The 20,804-nt window shown below is 40.7% G+C and overlaps 2 protein-coding genes across 2 annotated transcripts in view; both read right to left on the reverse strand.

The window, feature by feature from the left end:
* Window positions 1–1,028: 1,028 nt before the first annotated feature.
* Window positions 1,029–16,495, reverse strand: mapkapk3 (MAPK activated protein kinase 3). Its single transcript, XM_029431951.1, is given in 11 exon segments — window positions 1,029–2,076; window positions 4,580–4,660; window positions 4,852–4,937; window positions 5,872–5,996; window positions 6,126–6,201; window positions 6,401–6,527; window positions 6,613–6,692; window positions 6,822–6,886; window positions 9,557–9,696; window positions 15,748–15,917; window positions 15,920–16,495. Coding segments are annotated over 11 exon segments (1,221 nt in total). The 5' UTR covers window positions 16,032–16,495; the 3' UTR covers window positions 1,029–1,917.
* A 259-nt stretch (window positions 16,496–16,754) lies between these two features.
* dnah1 (dynein, axonemal, heavy chain 1) overlaps window positions 16,755–20,804 on the reverse strand; it is a 35,088-nt gene continuing 31,038 nt past the window's right edge. Inside the window, exons 74-79 of the mRNA XM_029431231.1 lie at window positions 20,538–20,708; window positions 20,195–20,325; window positions 18,798–18,942; window positions 18,241–18,447; window positions 17,494–17,728; window positions 16,755–17,068 (exon numbers count right to left, since the gene is read on the reverse strand). Coding sequence (XP_029287091.1) covers window positions 16,947–17,068; window positions 17,494–17,728; window positions 18,241–18,447; window positions 18,798–18,942; window positions 20,195–20,325; window positions 20,538–20,708 — 1,011 coding nt within the window. The 3' untranslated portion in view covers window positions 16,755–16,946. The remainder of the gene's footprint in view (window positions 17,069–17,493; window positions 17,729–18,240; window positions 18,448–18,797; window positions 18,943–20,194; window positions 20,326–20,537; window positions 20,709–20,804) is intronic.

Raw genomic sequence — 20,804 nt, forward strand, 5'->3', positions numbered from 1 at the left:
AAACCTTTATTAAAAGTTCTTTGATATAATGTGAACTAAGATTGGAACAGAACAACCACATTAAAGTCATATTCTACACATATCTTTTTTTACAGAATATGCTACATTTGGTTGTAACACCTTTGCAATCACCAACGTTTTGATTAGTAAATGTAATTTAATTACATATTTTTATGAGTCACTGTAACTGATGACAATTACATTTATTTTGTCATTTCACTACGTGGCTGGGAATTGCAGTGACGAAGAAACCTATCATCAAACAGTTTTATGAATCCATCCCTCTCCCCAAAGAATGAGAAAATCAAACAAACTAAAGTATTGAAAACATATCCCTGTCTCTCCAGGGAGCAATGCTGAAGAACACTAACCCACGACTGAACCTCACTGGGGTTTGTGAAGCTCTGGAGGACGAGGGTCTGTGACTTGTTGTGTAGAATAACACAAGTAGGAAGTGTTTGAGACGCTGTTATGTCAACATCATGAGTGCTACAGATACCTTTTGTACTCATGACTGTGCTTGTCTCCACAACATACCTGACAAAGGAAAAGTACCACTGCCTCCCAATGAGGAAGTTTGTCATTTGTAAAACTCCACCCAGTGAGTAAAATTCCACCCACTAACACTTCCTGTCTGATCCCTATTGTCTTATTCTGACAACTTTTATACTTAAAGGGCATGGAGCAGTAAACAACAGCTGAGGGGTCATGCTCTATTTGGGCCATATCTAATCAGGCCTGACATCCCATATTTACAGCCGGGGAAGCCAAGTAGTGTTTATGATAAGCTTCCCATAACCCATCACCTAAATACTGCAGGGGGGAGCGTGTGATCAAAGTAGGGGAAAGGTACTCACTATATAATCTAAACATAATAATTTTGACCTTTTCCAAAAGTCAGATGGCTGCGTCCAAAATAACTCCTCCACTGCTGCTATTTATAGCGGCCTCACAAAGCCTGAAACGCAAGATTACCAAAACAATAGTTCCAAGGTCCTCAAATAAAAAAAACATTGTGCACACAAAGCTTTACTTTATAAAGTTTTATTTACAACCGTTTGCACAAATCGGATCTCTACAGGAAGAGGAGGTATCTGACAGACGAGGTTATTATCAAAAGGCTGCACTGTCTTGCTTATGTTGTGAAGTGAAACTGAAGCTCATATTTACGGGAAGCATTTTCCTCAACCCACAAACACACAGACCTTTCTCAAGAAAAAGTGTCACAACTCATCCATGTAACCAACCATTACCCCACGGCTACTTACATAAAGCTCTCTGGCCTCACACTCACAGGAAGCAGACAGGTTGTGCAGAAAGAGGACACAATGTTGAGTAAAATGTACTGCTTGGTAAAACGTGTGGAGGCCATTTTATCGTTGCTTCCATTAAAAATACTCCCTTGGGTTGAAGTGCATGGAGACGTTGCTATAACACTTAAGACTGCGCAGGTGAGCGTTCTAGTTTCTGTCTGTCCACACTTGTGTTATCTGTCTGTGCGTGTGATTTCCACGCTAGTGCATAATTACAAACCTTAAATAGGCGACGCAGCATTCAAAAACACAAAACATGATCACTACAAAGACTTCCTGTCTGCACACAGACACTCTTACAAACAGGCAAGGTCTAAAAAAGACATACATTAAAATAATTCAAAACAGGACCCACAGTGAGCAGAGCTGTTGATTGGCATGGAGAAACATGTGATCACAACTTGATATGTCTTATAAATGTCCAGCTCTGACTTGTTCCTATGTTGTCCCTTTATTTCAGAGAACTTTTCCTCAACGTCCAGTCTCTCAAGAGTCCCGACCTGCAACTCTAAATGATCCTCTCCTGCACAAATCAACCTTTCCTCCTTCTTCTGAGCTGCTTTTCGTCCTCATTGTCTGTCCCGCCTGGACAGTCCTCTGTGTCTCACTGACTTTGGCACACCGTGGACCCGCTTGGCTTGGCTCCCGCAGCGGCCTTCTTGCGTCTCTTGTTGAGCAGCGGGTTGCTGGAAGTGTCCAGATCTTTGATTTTGACCTGGTCGTAGTCCACGCGCATGGTCGCTAGAGCGCTGGTCATCTCTTCCTGTGAGAGACAGGGCAGAGGGCCAGGTGTGTTAATTCAGTGAAGACGACTCCAGTTACATATTACAAAGGGCAGGGAGGGTACTATAACGTCATATTGTAACTCCACCTCTGTTGAGTCCAATTCTCAACCAATCTTTTCAAATGTCAAATGAATGAAATTGGTGCTTTAGGAGTTTTTAACCCTTAGATGCACAAGTGGGTCAGATTTGACCTTTCAGATTTGACCTTTCAAAAAAGGGCGTCATTCTCTTCTTTTTCAATGATCAATATGTTCAAAATGTTTTTTTAAAGTTTTTTCAAAATGTTAAATAGTGAAAAATAAAAATATTTCAAACATGAAATCATTCTTGTGTGGACCAAAATATAATAAAAGATATTACACAAGTGATTATTCTTCACCAAAAGGACAAAAAAATGGCAGAAAATACGTTGATTCTAATATGGGTCATTTGTGACCCACTTATGGAAGAGTGTAGGGTCCAATCACTCGTGGGTTAAAGGTTAAGGGTTAAATGACTAACATTTCTACTTTCACCCTCCACATCCAAGAGATTTGAACTAATCAGCGCAATAGTTTGAGATTTTTGCAAACTACACTCATTCACTTTCTTGTTAGATTGATTCAACTCTCTCGTTTGTTTTATGTAGCTGGTGCTAGCCGCCAGTTAGCTTAGCTTAGCATAAAGACAGGAACCGGGGGAAAACAGCTAGCCTAACCCTGTCCAAAGGTAATAAAATACACCTACCAGCACCTCTTAAGCTCTCTTATTAACACCTTATATCGTTTGTTTAATCCCAAACACCAAAGTGTAAAAAGGTCAAGTTATGCTTTTACCCTGGGGCTAAGCTCCTGGCCAAGACTTAACCACCGGTAAAACCACAACTTGACATTCTTTTGGTTTGGTTTTGTATGGATTAACAAAAATGAGATGAGATAAGATATAAGAAGTTAGTTAGTGAGCTTTACAGGTGCTGGTAGATGTATATTATTACCTTTGGACAGGGCTGTGCTAGCTGTTTTTGGTCTTTAAGCTGAGCTAAGATAACTAATCAGTGGCTTTATATTTAACGCACAGACTTGAGAGTGGTATTAATCTTCTTAAACTCACAACTCTCGGAACGCAAATAAGCGTGTTTCCCAAAATGTCAAACTACTCCCTTAAGGCCTGTTCCATAGTACGCAGTAATTCACTGATAGATTGGACGTGGACACACCTGGTAGAGAGAAACCTATGTGAGAACATTTTTATGAGTTGAGGAAAGGTTAAGTCATCAGACTGTAAAATAATTAAAATGTCAGAAGACTGGTCTGCAAACTGGAGCTCAGAGCTACAGGCCTTCATCCTTTATGGGCATGGACTTGTCATGATCTATCCTACTTATGTAGAAAGAAGGTAATGTGTTTGTGCTTTTTGAGCAGTGGTTGTTTAGGAGCGCAATCTGTGAAGTTGTTATGCAATGTAGCATTGCCTATTGCAGAAGTGAACTATGGCGTAATGTGTGCGTATCATTTTGGAAAGAAATACATTTTTATACCTTATCGCTTCAAACTTGATTCTTCATTGATTTTTGTTCTCATTTAAAGCCGAGGGACATAATGAGAGCAAACAGCGCTCTTGTTCTTTAAACTTTAAACTTCTTTGACTAATTCAGGGATGGGCAACTGGCGGCCCGTGGGGGGGGGGTGTTAAATGTAAACTGTGTGTGTGTTAAATGTTACACTGAACTAACTGTTAGTTATAATGTAACAGACCAGACTGTGACCACTGCTTCCCCCTGGTGGCCACATGGGGACCAGCAAGATGTTGATACACTAAAATAAATCTTTTAATTAGTTTTATTCATTGAAAAATGTAAATCTAAATTGATCATTTCCCTTTACTGGGTTACAGTTGGTAATCGTTTTTGTTTTGCTTTAAAAATAACTTTATTAGTACATATCCCAAACAGGACAGCTTGTAACAACAAGTAAATAAATATAAAAAAAGGATGAAAAATAAAATAAATGCAATGAGAGACTTAAATATTCTAAATAAGTTGACATTTCAATAATTATAATAACAAAACTATAATATCTTAAAATACATAAATATGGAGAAACATTAGAAAAGAGTAATCTGTTTGACTTCGTTTGTAAAGGTTGAGAAACTGACCCCGGTGATGTCATAGTGATGTCATCAGGGGTATCTCAGCTTGAGCTTTGAGACTCCAAATTTAACAGAAAGCATTACAAACTGAGGGAGAGGAAAGATAAGATCTTTGAAAGATATGGGAAACATAGGATCTAGCACTTTGGAAGCTCGTCCCACACTAGAGACTAAAAGCCAGGATATCCCGGCCTTTGACCATTCCTCTGTCCCTCACTAGCACCTACATTTAACAAATGTGTAATACTGTATTTGCTGGAGTAACTCTGGGGCCGAGAGCTTTGACAGCCCAGCAGTGGCAGCTTGTAATGTGAATATGTGACCAGAGGGAGTCAGTGTCGTTGTGTTTCTGACCTTCACATCCTCCCACATCTCTCTGTCTTCAGTCAGGACCCGGGTGGTGTGGAGCGGAGTGGAGGGAACCACCATAGACTTCTGCAGAGTGCAGACACACACACACACACACACACACACACACACACACACACACACACACACACACACACACACACACACACACACACACACACACACACACACACACAGAAGAAGATATGAGAGATGCACAAACTAACAGGAAGCAGTACAGGAAGTATACATGTCTATCTTGACGCACAGATACTTACATTAATCCAGGGATGGTTCATGAATCGAGTGATGGTCATTCTCTCGTTAGGATCTGTCTTCAGCAGCTGATGGATCACATCTTTGGCTGGTAAAAAAGTGAAAGAAATGCAAAGATAATTACATTATAAATAGCAACACACACACACACACACACACACACACACACACACACACACACACACACACACACGCACACACACACATGCAAACATTGTGTCCATGAAGCATCTCCTGGTCTCAGGGACAGACTGGCCTACTTTAAACAGCAAATAGGATTACTTGAGAGAGGAGAGAGAGATTGAGTGAAATCATTGAACAATGACAACGTTGGTTAGGAGGACACCAGCTGGCTGGCTGTTGTCTGTTGAGTTATCTGTTAAATGTCTCGTAGAGGAGAGTTTGGACATGATAACTTGTCTTTAGAAGTGTAAAACTGCAGGGAAGCACCAGGAAGTCAGTGAGTGCTGGAGATGAACCAGAGTGACCCGCACAAACAGAGACCATAGTTTACATAAATCTTTGACTAGGTCTTCCAGTCACACAGTAAACCTGTATTACCTGCTGCAACACTCACATTGAGACCATAGTCCACACTGATGCAGATAAATACAAGTCAGACGAGGTTCTTTGACTCCAGCGTCCACAAGAAAATTGAGTTGAATTGAATAGACATGTTTGACAGACAGACTCTGCATGCCGTCAGCAGGAAAGTTAACCTCTGACTCTCAGATATTTTGTGTTGAATACAGCTGAACACACAAAGCAAGGGTTGTCACTGACATCTTTCTGTGTGTATTGTTAGAAGGCTCCATGACAGAGTATAACATAGTGATTTAATAGCTATGGAATATAAAACGTTTCATATAGATGTGGTTAAAGATATAGGTTTAATATGTAGGTTTTGTGTTTATGTATATTTTCAGGGTTGAAACTGGAGAGAATAACGAGCATTTCAAATGTTAAATTGTCACTGTGGACAAGACCTAAGTGTGGCTTTTGTTTGGTGGCGTGCTTCTCACCTTCCTGTGACACCTCTGCCCACTCTGGGTTTGGGAATTCGTACTGGCCCATCCTGATCCTCCTCTTCATCCCCGGAGAAATGGCCTGGCCCGTGTTGGAGTAAAATGGAGGGAAGCCACACAACCTACAGAGACGACAGAGTAACTTTAAACCCTTAAAAACATTCACCGACGCTTTGTTTGAAAGTATCCATATACAGAATGCATCATACAAAAACATCAACCCCCCACCCAACCCCAGGGCCAGAACTCACAAGATGTACATGATGACGCCCAGAGACCACATGTCACATGACTTGTCATATTTCTCCGGACCCAAAACCTCAGGAGCTTAACATCAGCAAAACACAAAGACATAGATATAAATTATAAATGAGATCAGTAGCAAAGATATTGTATGTGGCACACATCTGTAAAACTCTTTAAACTCAGCAGAAATAGAATCTTCAGAATACATGACACGGCCTCAAACAGCTCATCCGTCAGGAATCAAAGTTAGAAATGTTGGAAACAAGGTAAAGCTACTGACCCACATAGTACGGTGTATAGCAGGGGGTCTGGAGAGGGTTGTGTAGCGTTGTCTCCTTAGCAAAGCCAAAGTCTGTTAGTTTGAGGACTCCCTTTTTCTCTTTGTTGGTGTACAGCAGGTTCTCTGGCTGGTTAGGAGGCAGAAGAAGAAACATATGACAAAATGTCCTTTAATGACCCAGAACAGATCTTCATGATTGGATCTCTCAGCACCTTGATGTCTCTGTGCGCGATGTTAATGTTGTGGAGATACTCTATGGCCGTGCCAATGTCCCTCATAATCTCAGAAGCCTCTGGGAGGAAAAATAGAGGAAAACACACACTCTCTCAAACCAGAAGCAATTCCAGTATCACACAATAAACAAAACAGGTCATGTATGAAGAATGTTATCCAAGTAATGGATCATTGTTTCAGTCCTCACCTTTCTCAGTGAAGGCCTGGTCTCCTCTGGCCTGGATTCGGCTGAACAGCTCTCCCCCCTCCATACTGGACACACACACACACACACACACACACACACACACACACACACACACACACACACACACACACACACACACACAATTTACAAATTGCACAAATGACGATCCAGGGCGTAACGTCACCTGATATCACATACATCAAAATGGAATAAAGTTAATAACATTTTCTGAACATTTCTAAAAGCTTTTGTGATCACTGAGCAGCTTCCCCCCCTTTCCATATTTACATCTTCTGTAGAAGAAAATGTCGGAAGATTTTCCAAAATGTTTTGCCAAAATAAATGAAATGTTTCCACATTTGAATGAAAGTAATTTCCACTTGTGTCATGCAGTGCAGTGAAGACAATAATGCGATTAGGAAAGAGTCAGAGCTGGAACAAATAAATAAATGTGTTCTTTTGCACAAAGCACCACAGTTACAGTGTAACAGGTAACGCCCACAGGTTATTGTCCATATGAGAATTGCAAGTAACAGCGACAACTCATTACAACAGTAAGTCTGCATGGTTTACATGGTTTACTACAGGTTTACACTGGGAGCCGCTGGGTTGGATTTCAGTGGAAATCTGTTGAGTTGTTTTACAACTCAAAACACTTACACTTGAAGCTTTCAGTTCCTTAAAATATAAATGATAAGGGAAATAGAAATCCTAAAAAATACGGAGTTAAAGACTTCTTCAGTAAAACATAAGGAACATAAGGATAAAGCGAAAAGTGACCAAAATGTTCTTATTGAAAGGATCCACCGAGTTCATGTGGAGCGATACTGCATTTCATTACTTTAACAGTGATGTGGCTACTCTTTGACTTGTCTCATACATTTGTAGTTTTATAACAAGAGAATTACTTTGACAATAATACACCGTACAACAATACGATTGCTGATGAATGATTAGACCTTTGACCTAATTCTTCAAAAGTTCAGACTCTCTCAGCACAAAGAAATGTTAAAGTTTCACAATCACACATCAAAAACGTCATCGCTGAAAACTCTTCTGGTCATAAGAAAGCTGTTTCTGCTGATCATGATGTCGTGAATGTGAGTGACTGTACATTGAGTAAGAGCACTTTGTGTGGTTCATGAGCTCACAGATGAACAGATAGCTGAGAGAAGTATGTGTGTGATTGTGAGCTAAACTGACTGCACTCCTCCTCGGACCCTCGATCATACAGGAAGACTGAGAGCACACACACACACACACACACACGCACACACACACACACACACACACACGCACACACGCACACACACACACACACACAAGGTCACCACATACAGTACAACACAAACTGTTGATCTTTCAATAAATGTGATGATGAGAACCAGTAAACAGAAGACAGTGTCATTGCTCTGCTTTCACCCTCTGTGGTTTCTTTCTTTTCCGCTGAAGCATTATGTTTTTTTTCCGTTCACAAGTGGAAAGCAATAAAAAGTGCAAAGGTCAATTACATATATGCACGTCGAAACTCTCACTCACACACACACACACACACACACACACACACACACACACACACACACACACACACACACACACACAGGCACACACACACACAGGCACACAGGCACACACACACACACACAGGCACACAGGCACAGGCACACACAGGCACACACACACACAGGTACACACACACAGGCACACACACAGGCACACACACACAGGCACACACACAGGCACACACACACACACACACAGGCACACACACAGGCACACACACACACACACACTCACACACACACACACACACACACACACTCACAGGAGTCACTCTGAGTATTATTAAGGACAGTTTGTCAGGACATGACAGAGAGAGTCTGTCCCTCTTTCTCACCACCAGTGCCGAGTCGACGTCTTCAAACTGTCAGGTTTTATGACCTTTAGCATTTCCTCAAAGCTTACACGCTTGAGGCTCTATTTTGTGTGAAAACATATGAGCACATTGGATGTATTGGAAACATTTATTTACGACATAACTTTCAGGAGAGTGGCTTTAGTTGAGTACTGTAATGTGACGTACATTTTGTCATTAACCTGCTGTGAAAAACAGGTTTATATTTGAAGCAACAGTTTTATCTGTAAATGTATTTTATGATTCCTGTGTGATTCAAGCATCATGCAACGTGTGTGGATTTATTATATCTTGTTGAAAGAAATGTGTGGTGTCACACGTCTGTAATTATTCACTGCAGAGCTTGTGGTCTTGATTTATCACAAAGCATATGCACATTTTCCAGTGGAAACCGGTTGAATCTGAGCAGAACTTCCCATTTTCAGGTCCACATTTGTTTGAAAGAGGCCTGTTAGATAAATCCACATCCTTTTTAAGATCTGTGCTCCGCAGAGCTGTGACTTATGGGAAATTGTAGTCACGGAAAGCTCTGTTGTCAGTTGTGAGCCTGATATTAAAATATTAGGAGTCCTCACTGTGCAATGAAATCATTTATTTACTTAATGTCCACTTTTAAAGAGACAAGAAAAACAGGCATGTTTTAAGCTTCATGGCAATTATTTCTTTAAATAATCACATGTTTTAAAATGATTTTATTAGACAGGGGAATCTCATCATTCAGTTCATCTAATAACTTGCATTAATATAAACAAATATGGAGACTTAATAATTAAAAGACATAGTTTTTGTATATTTAAGGGTGTGTGAACGTGACTCCTACCACTCCATGATGATGAGCAGGCACTTCTTCCCATGATGCATGTTCTCATACAGGCTGAGGATGCGAACAATATACGGCCCTCCTGATACTCGCCAGTGGAGCTCCACCTCTCGTCTGGCTTTGGGGCTGTCGTAGAGGATCTGGGAGAAACACAGAGATGAGATATGATGAATATAATAGAAATGAATGTTCAGTGTATGACAGGACAGATGAACACAATATACAACATACATTTCTATTGCTAAATTGATATGAAGCTTTTGGTCTCATGTAATATCCGGAACAAATGACTTTGAGCATCGATTAGTAGATCAATAGAACATTTCTTTAAAACTCCAAACATTCCCGGGTTTCAGCTTCTCAACGGTGAGGATTTGCGGCTTCTCTCCATTTTATATTTAATATTGCAAATGTTATAGCTTTGGGTTTTGGACTGTTGGTTGAACATTACAAGCAGTTTGAAGATGTCACTTTAGGCTTTAGGAAACCGTAATGTATATTGTTTTAAATATTTTATAGTATCAACGGTTAATAGATAAATAGAGAAAATAGTAGGTAGATTAATCGATAAGGAAAGTTATCGATAATTGCAGCACTAATTTTGAACCTTGTAAAAAAACCTTGTATACATTATATATATCGTCATATTGATAATGTCAACCATATGACCTTTACAGCATTTAAAATCTGTCAAGTCTACGGCATCGTGTCAGATATCATACTCTTTTGACCAACAACAAAACAATAATATTTTAATACTTCATTTTGTTACCGATACCATCAATGTAATACAAAAGTTCCCATTTGTTCCATAAACCCAGCAGAGATTATCTTTCTCACTTGCCTCTCAGGCTTCTATACTGTGGCCTCACGAGGTTAAAGAATTATGAAATGTTCTGTTTTAGTTGGTGATGAAAAGTGACCCTCAATAGTGGAGACTCAGGAAGATAAAAAAAAATGTAACGGACTCTCTTCACTGTACCACACACACACACACATACACACACACACACACAGCAGGTGGCGGACATTGACATAGCACACATCTTCAGTCATAGTGTATTTTTGGATGTGACAGCGATGGAGTGATCTCCTGCTGTTCACAAGGCCTGAGCCGGGAGTACATAACACACAGAGAGGCTGACTCATTTACATGTGACAGACAGACAGACGCACACACACACACACACACACACACACACACACACACACACACACACTCTCTAACAGGTGATTTTTTTTAATTCTCAAAATGTGAAACGAATCCTATGGGGGGAAACTAAATAATAATTTCATAATGTTGTGTTTTCGTTTTTGTTTTCGCTTAAGAGGAAGTGAGGACTGAGTGTTACGGAGCAGCAGGGTGTTAAAAGTTGAGGATTTCCGGTGACACTAGCCTGATCTACTACGACGTGCGTCCTTTTTTTGTAAAGTTAAGCAGCTGGCAGGTTTGTTTCTGCTGTGTCATTTATAGCTTTATGACTTTAATCGGAGCAGGCAGCATGTGAGCAGGATTTGCTTAATTTCCTGCAGTTAACCAGAATTGTCAACAATAAAAGAAGACTGTGTTAAATTAAACACACACAATATGAGGGAGACAGAGAGATGATTAAGAGAATGAGACAGACATAATTAATCTTCTGATGGACTCTTTTCTTATGTACGGCAATATCATGGACACTTAAACGCACGCTTGTCCCCTGATCCCGCTATAAAGCAATCAACCCCATCCTCACACTCCTCTAAAGCAATCAGTTCTCTGTCCATAACACACACTGAGACACACCTTGACCTGGTAATGCCCGCTGAGTTAAACAGCACACTGCCTCTAAACTGAAGCTCTCACACACACACACACACACACACACACACACACACACACACACAGCTCCAACATGTTTACACTCTATTAAATATTAGTGGCTTGTCTGTATAAAAAGGTGCTTTATCTTTACAACTTCTGCCAATAAAGCGCTGGTCATAAAGTCTACAGCAAAGTGGTCGAGGAAGTGTTCATAGATGAGTGTTAATATACTTTGTTCTTTGTCTATACCTGATTTGTGCAGCAATAACAGTAAAGCATTAAGGGTTAGTAATGCTATACTTCTGCGCTACATTTAGCATACGACTAAGATGATGGCAGTTTATTAATAACACTAATATCATCGCTGATGACATGATGAAGATGACAATGCCAAGATTTCAAACTGAGAGATATAGGACCCGAATATGTGCAGACTCCTTAATGACAGCTAAGTTTGTAATATTAGTTGTTTTAATCTTAGATAACATAGTTTAAATCTGAGTCTATTTGTAACTCTGAGTCTATTTTAAATGATTTGGTTTACTTAGTAGTGATGTCTTATTGTGATAGCAAAATAATTCTGTGTTTGTAATGACAGTTGTCTTTATAAAGTTGTGATAATGCTGAAAGGTCAATAAACTCTAAATGAAAAACAGTTTTTATCAAGTCTCCAGCCATGCCAGTGGCTCTGTGAGGCTGGAGGTCACAAGCTCAATCTTAGTTTAGCTTGTTAGCATGCTAACATTAGCTAATTAGCACTTAACACAAAGTGCAGCTGAGGCTGATGGGGATGATATTAGTTTTTCAGGATGGCTCTTCAGTCATAAAACAGAGATTTGGACTATGATGAAAAGTTACAGTAATGGATCACCAAAGTTCATCCTAAGAACATCAATATCAACCGAAGGCTGGTGCTAGAGGAAAGGTCAGGATGTATAACCAGTAGGATTCATCCTGTGGGCATCATGAATGTCTGTTTCCCTCCAGACCAGATAGGAGGACTGAACAACATTTCCATGCCTGGATGGAGCATGGCGGAAGATAATAATGTATTTATAACAGTTCCTGTGTAATATTTGCAATATTATAATACAAATCGAAAAAACTTTAAAAACCCAAATATCAAAAACTCACCCAACATTCTGAATACACAACAAACTTTTACATTTTCCTGGACATCAGACGTAAACTGCAGTAAAACTTGTGAGTAAAGTCCCCAGTGGATGTCCCCACAAGGCATCAAAAACATTAACATATGCACACTGTATATACACACACACACACACACACACACACACACACACACACCCACACACACACTCACCTGGCATACAGCTGTATATATTTTGTATTTGCACCTTATTATTTTACATTTGTATATGTGCACTTTGTATTGCAATTGCTCCACAGCAATTTCCCTTGAGATAATTAAAGTTCCCTTATCTTAAGTTCCTCTGTGTCTATAAGCTAAACAGACAGCAGTGATCGACACCAACACAGCTTCCAGCTCTTTTGAATACTACAAAGATCCTCAACCACAAAGGATCTCCCATGAAGACGACCTCATGGAGCTTCAGTACTGCAGCATGCTTCCTCCATGGTAGCAGATAATGGGCTTGAATTGCACAACGAGCAGCCGAAGAGAGTCAATGGAGACTTATGAGTCCAAACCTCTGAGACTGATTCACTTGTTTAACAGCACCGGTTGCCTGCAGCGAGCCTGCGTAAGATCTGATTGTTCCAAGATCTGTTCCACGCTGCGTCTGACCAAACCACTGAGACAGTTTGGTCTCTGTGGCTCCCAGAAGAAACCCAGCTGTGCCAGCGTCACGCCAAAGGCCTGAGCACAGAGGTGAACACCCACAAACGCGTTGAAGGGAAGATTTTGTCTATGAATGGAAGCCTGTACACGGATGCTTGTACAGCTTTCCATGCGTTAATCTGGAAGGCACTTCAGGCGCTGAAATGGAAAAATCAGCGGCCAAATACGTGCTTCCAATGGTATTAACAGTTAATGGGGGCTCAAGAGCACGGCCGTGCACCACAGGGCTCTCACAGGTCCTTCTCCAAGTTAAAAGAATCCTGATGACTGTAACTGAATTACATTCACAGGATGGCTGCCCTCCAGCTCGGCTGCAAAGTGGATTAAACCTACACCCATCCATTACGCTTAGCGCTCTGAGCAACACTTAATTAAAAAGAGAGAGTCTGGACAACTCCCCTCACCCCCCGTCACGTCAAACACTTTTGATTATTTCCTTTTTGCTTTCCATTTGGCTTGAGTTTAAAGAAGTACATGGAAAGTGGAGTGGGCAATAAGGTAGAATAAAAACTCTATCAGGTGCACTCTGTCACTTAGTCCAGCACGTTACAATTCACAAGCAAGATTTATTTTCCTTTGTCATCTCTCTCAGAGCAAAGGGGTGTCATACGCTGAGAGTGGTGGTGGCTGCGTGGTGCTTTCTCAAAGCTGTAGCTTCGCATGGTGGCAGCTGAAGCATCGTGTGACGCTGTTATGGATGCAGACAGCAGTTACGTGACTACACAGAAAAACATTTTCACCGATTAACGCACACCTTCTCAACAAATTAAACTCAACTTCTACTACAAACCACTCTGGTGCTGTGGTACCATGTAAACAGCTCAGTGTCCTCTTACACAACCTGCTGTTTTCTCCTCCGCTCTGACATTAAGGCTGCAACTAACAATTATTTTCAATATCGATTAATCTGCCCATTATTTTCTTGATGAACAGATTAATCGTTCGGTCTGTCAGAAAATAGTGAAAATGTCTGTCCCAGTTTCCAAGGTGATGTCTTTAAATGTTTTGTTTTGTCAGGCATGACCTAAATATATTCACTTTAATATGATATAGAACAAAGCAAAGCAGGAAATCTCCATATTTGAGAGGCTGAAAACAGCAATTTCCGGCATGTTTGCATCAAAAATGACTTTAACAAGTAATCGCTCAAAAGAATTGTCGATTCTTTTTCTGTCGATCGATTAATCAATTAGTTGACTAATCGATGCAGCTCTATCTGACAAATAGAAAAATATATATCAGAATGAAATCAGCCAGTATCCTGAAGACTCTTCGGCAGACATTTGAATCATTCTCTCTGCTGTCATTTCTAAACAGTAATTGTGTTTTTTGATCGTCTCCCTCTTGGCTTTTATTCATCTTTTGTTTTTGAGTTCCTATTTACTGATGCTTTTTACTTCACTCTCTTTTCTCATCCTCTGTTTCTCTTTCTATCCCAGAGCCTGTGTCTACAGCTCTGCTCTGCGGCTGCCTGCTTTGACAGCTCAGATCCAGATGGATTACTGTAAGCCAATAAATCTCTCACAGTCTGTGCCCCACTGGTGACAGCCTGACGACCCGGGCTTGTGTGTCTCTACCCAGTGCATGAAGGTATGTCCAGGTTTCCACATGCTCCTAGAACAAGGTGTCATAGTTAAAATCCACGTGTCTCTATGAAGCAGCCGAACATATCACAGTGTATGGCGGGGTGACGGTGCGCCCCTTCACTTGCATCTGATCCAGTGATAGGCTGAGATTTCACGAATCACGTTCAGCCTGTCCACACGTTGAGCATGTGATCTCAACATGTACAGTTCATGTCAAACACAATGTGAACAGCAGGTTCACATTCATGCAAAAGCAGACTGTGTACACCTGTCATTCAGAAATATAAACACAAGCAGCATGAGTGTAGGTCAGTGCACTGCGACTGGTGAACTACTCAAGCACACACAGATTTGTGTTGGTCACTATTACAAGCTTCAGTTTTAGTCTGAGTTCAGTAAGTCTGTGACAGAAATCTGACCTCATTAAAGGTCAAAGTGTTTGAATCTTGACTTACAAGTGAAGTTGCTTTCCAACTCTAAGATCTTTAGAAGATAGTTTCCATAACAAGATGGCCCTTATAACATAGTAAACAAAAAACAATTACATTTTCAAACAGTAATATTTCATTCTTGTATCCATTTGTGGTCTAAATCTAAACGATCACCACCAAAGTTAAACATTTGAAATGCTCCTCAGCTTCCCGTTATTCCAGGCTGACTGACAAGTGTGCACACTAGACTACAAGTAAAACTACTTCCAGGCCATCCAAAACATGTATCCTGCATGGCTGTAGGCTATTAACTTTATGTCTGTAAATAGCTAAACTATTTTAAGTATGATCATTTGGGAAACACACAACATTTATTAGTCTTCAATAATGCTGTAAGACTTGAATATACCTTTAACTTTTATGGTTAAAAGTAGTGACTGTGCTTACTGAAGTTGTGGCTACTTATGAGGTGTGTAAAGTGAGGTGAGGACTCTGTCCTGTACTTCCCTGTTTATAACGTACACACGAGTGTCAGGTGACTTCAGTACCTTCAAAGCGCACTTCTCTCCAGTCTTCTTGTTGAAGCACTGAAGGACTTTTCCATTGATCCCTAAACCCAGAACCTGAGTGGAGATTTTATAATCGTCCGTCACTGCGTGGCGCTTTATCTCCACTTTGGGATAATCGGGCAAGGGGAAGTGTGTGGGCTCGCTGTCGCAGCGGGGGGAGCCGCGGGCTGCTGCTGCTGCTGCTGTTTCAGCGGGTTGTCCGGCTCTCCCTCAGCCTTTGGCGCTTCAATCGGCTTCATCTTCTCGTTTCCATTTTGTAGCATGTTCACGACACCGGCGTGTTGTCACCCGCGGTGCTCGAGGGAAGAAAGCGTGAGTAATTCACCAAAGTAATGCGCTGACGCTGAGAGGAATCCTTGAGCCCCGCTGGAGCGTCCTGCTGTCCTGACTCCTGGGCACCGCAGTCCCAGTATGGACTCCACACACTAACTCCACTGTATCTACAATAGAGCTTAGAAAACAAATTGTTTAAAATACTCAATAACTATTTTACTCTCTGAACTTAAATACCCGCCTCTTTCTTTTCTTCTTAAATAAAAACTATTCTGTCAACCGGTCCAAGTTGTCTCTATAGAGAAATCCAAACATTTGAGATCATCTGAATGTACCCAAAAATATATTCCAGTTAAAGTCTTAGACAGACAGCAGTGGTGAGGATATTCAGTTGATTCTGCTGATCTCAGCTTCCCGTTTATCTGGAGTCCTTTGGTTGTGTTCACATGGCCAGTCACTGTCACTGTTTGTTTAAGCACCACCCTCCTACAGTTAAATCATATTTCTCAACCTGCCCAATGTGGAAGTCTTAAAGGAGCAGGACGTATATTCAGTTCAGTGAGCACTGAGGAGAATAACAGAAGCTGTGTGCTGCTTTCTATGAGACTAACCAAGGAGCAAAGCTTATGGATGTATGGTCCAGAATCCCTCTAGTCAAGTGATTCTATCAAAGTAAATATTCTTACATAACGATATTACACTGATTTGGCATTGTGAAGAACAGTTTATTACACAGATAGTTTGTGAGCTCATTTTCAGTGACATAAGGTACAAAGTCTGTGATTTTGATTGTATTGTTAGCGGCCACAACTGCAATCATCATTGTTGCGGGCTGTAAAACAACACAGTTTAAAGACTGAGGGATCTTTTTTTCTTCTTGTGCATGAAAAAGTGTGTGTGTGTATTTAGTAATCCAGTGCACAGATGAGGGCGACTCCCCGTTTGATCCAGTGTTTCTGACTATGATCTGTAGGCAGCTCCACCGCCATCACATAGTTGGTGGAATGACCGGTTGTAGACAAAGTCCCTACAAAAGCACACAAAGCCGTTTCAGCGACATGCAGACATTTAAATTGTTTGTATTTTTCCATCCATCTGAGTTAGGTGTTTCTGAGCAGTCTGAAATGACAGCACAAGGTGTTGGCTATGTGCTGAGGGTGGAAAATACAGAGTTGCACTTTCAGACACTTCGTGAAACAAGACACTAACTGGAGTCTATTTTGGGTGAGTAATAAAACCACCAAGTAGGAGATGCACACAAACACTGGAGTGAGCAGCCCAACACCTCGTCACACTGAAAAACTACACCGAGCAAAAATGAATCACTGAATCCATTTCCTTGACTAAAAAGATGAACTTCATAAATCTCTAAATAAACAACTTGTTAGCTGAACGCTATCTAATCTTACAAATAGTATTAGTTGTGGTATAGATGATACTGTGTGCACTAACCAGCACGTGTGAGGGTCTTGTAGATGGGGCAGACGTAGACCCCAGAGGTTGGAGGTTTGCGGTTGGGTTTTGGGATTAGCCAGATGAGGGCCATTTCTGTGTAGAGCTCCTTTGGCCTGGAGTCTGTGATTTGACTGGCCTCATTATCCCAGCGAGCCCCCTCCAGGAATAGACCTTGAATGTAGCAGCCTGCGTTTGGTTTCTCTGTTATCTCTGACGCTGACTTCACTATTACCTGAGGGAGAAGGAATTACAAAAGAGATGAAGAAGAGACTAGGTGATAGTGTGACGACCCCTGGACTCCAAATTGTTGTAAATAAATCTGTCTATTTATTACTTTTAAACATCTTTGATGCAGCCTTTGAGCAGGGTCTGTAACAATAGTCTACGACGACAGCGTATTAGGGACATTGTAGGTAGGTATAACTCTATAATCTCAGATAAATGTTTTTTTCTCGTAAATTTACAACCTTAATCTGAGATGTTGAGAGTACTACTTCCAGCTCGGTAATCTTTTTATTTTAACCAAGATATGGCCCTAATACACGGCCGTTATAGTCAGTGTAAACCAAAGAAATAAATCTTGAAAGAAATGCTAATACAAATGGACCATATATGTTGATATTCATACACAGTCCATTTAAAGTGGTAAATATGTACTGCTATACCTGAAATTAGTATGATTAAGATAGTGATGCAAACAGTTGCAACAGCACAGACTGTCAGACAAACATCTTACTGTCTGACCTCAAAGTCAAATCCAATTGTGTCGATGGAGGTGCCAGAGCGACGGGCGTAATTCTGGAGGGTTCCGGTGAGAAAAGCCTGAGGGAAAAAGAAGCCGCTAATCCAGAACACAGGTGGAATGCCATTATAGATCCATCTCTGCATGAAATTGATCCTCTGAAGTAGGTCTGACACCCAGGATGCCAGAGGCTTCAGAGAGGGGTAGGCCTGGAGGGAGATAGACACATGGCCAGTCAAAGACCTTTATATGTATTCTTAGGAAGCATAGCCTGGAAATATTAGAGAAGGACAGACATGTCAGCCAAAGTTCATCTGTACACTGAAATCCCTCCCAAATGTCCAAGTGTCATCCCCAACTGCATACATGCAGATGGAAGTCATGATATATGTTCAGTTCAAGGCGCATTGCAGTATTATGTACTGACATTCTGGATATGCATTACCTTAAAAATCATGTTGACTTCAGCATGTTATGCTATACATAATGTTTTCCAGTGGTTGTAACATGCCATCTGTGTGTGTGTGTGTGTGTGTATGTGTGTGTATGCGTGTCTTGCCTTGGCTTTCCACATATCGGGCACCACGTTGTTGAACAGGCTGCTGGCCATAAGCTCCAGTTCTGATGACATCACCACTAAACCCTTTAGAGCCTTCACAATATCACCGAGACTCTGAGAGATGACCGCCAGCAGCTTGTTATATCTGAAAGACAAAAGTTACAAGGACCAATTAACAAAGTACTCATGAATTAAACTGGCAATAGCTGATTCAGTACTACTCAGGCAGTTATGTATCCTAGTATCAGACAAATACATCAACAATGATAAGTCATAAGAGAAAGTCAAACTGTAAAATAAATAGTAGTTGTGAAATTGCTTTTCAACCTGTTGTTACAGCCTGATACAACTTAAATGTGATCACTAATACTGCTATTATATTATATAATTACTATATATAAGTAACCGCCAAACATTCCCGATGGAGTTCCTGAAAGTAAAATAAATGTCTTGATTACTCTGAGGACAAGCTGTAGACAAAACCTGATAAAAATGCGTTCACAGACACAAACTAACAAAAATAAATGCTAACTACCAAAGACCTTGTTTATAACATTAAGACAACAACATTTGAAGGATAACAAATAGAAAAGCTTTTACTTCCCATAGTATAAAAAGAAACATAAAATATTTGTGGGAGGCTGAAACAACTGTTGACTAATACCAATGACTCTGCAAATTCAGTGCCAGGTTCAGAGATTTCTGGCTTCCCAAACTCTCTCTGCACAAGTTACTGACATCACAAGCTCCAGCGGCTCACACATAACTGAGTAAATAACAGCTGTTATTACTACGGTATGATGATTATAATTACTGGCTGTGACTATTGAAGGGTACAATTTCAGCTACTGGACTTAAACAGAGATATTACATTACCGGTTACACATTTAATTACTGTTTTTTCCACCTTTAAAGTGAAACAACTTTACATTTACATTGGGAAGAAGCACTGAACTATTCTGAGGCACGTGACCGAGCTGCATGCGTTGAGCTAAACATTGTCAAAGATGCTCTCAGTTTCTTTCTCTGATTTCAAAGGATGACCTCACCAAACTGTAGACATTTGTTCTCCTGCTGGATGAATATTGTGTATAAATATATTTAAATAATGTTGGTATTAACATAAAAAAATAAAGGACAGCTTCACTTGCTTACATGAGTACTTGGGAGTCGTCCAAGTCTCAAATACACAGGACATGACACCTACTTTCAGATTCACATTGATTCAAATAGGGATCCGAGAATTTATTGTTTTTACAATAACAAGTTAAAAGAAATCTGAAAATGCCGTCACATCAACACCTGATCATGAGTGTACAGCAACAGAGCAGAGTGACGTGTGTTATTATGAATTATGACCTGCAGTGTGGTTTGTGATGTTATCAGCCAAATGTTACCTGATGACCTCCTGGATGAGAACTGTGTTCATGGACTCTTCGTAGAGGACCGGGTACTTCTCCATCACCTCCTGAACACTGAATGGTCGAGGAATCTTTTCAGCGATGCCTTCCACTATCTCCTCTACTATCTACGGTACATGAAGAGGCACGTCACCAATGAAACATGTCTCAGCCGTGTCGTAGAGGCATTTAGACACATGCAGAGATGGAGAAAGATGATGACGTTTTCTATTATCCCGCACCTTTTAATCTGCGTCGAGTTAGTGTGCATACTATAATATGATGCAAGGACTACTAAAAATATAAGAGGAAAGGAAATCAAATCAACGGGTATCTGTACCTCCTCCAGAGTTTTGCCCCCAGCAGATGCAGCTCGAGGCTGGAGACGAACCACGGCTCCCAACAGGGCGAAGGTCTCGTTCTGGGCAAAGCTGATGTTGGCGTTGTCATGGAGACCAAATATCTCAGGTGTATCATTGATGGGCAAACCACGGATGTATGCCAAGTAACCCTAGAGTCAAAATTGCCATGACAACAGGTCAATTAGTTTTATAGTAAGCAGTTTGAACACTGATGTGCTTTGACCCATATTATCCACAACCTGTGG

This window comes from Cottoperca gobio, chromosome 5 (genome assembly GCF_900634415.1).
Source record: "Cottoperca gobio chromosome 5, fCotGob3.1, whole genome shotgun sequence".
NCBI lineage: Eukaryota > Metazoa > Chordata > Actinopteri > Perciformes > Bovichtidae > Cottoperca > Cottoperca gobio.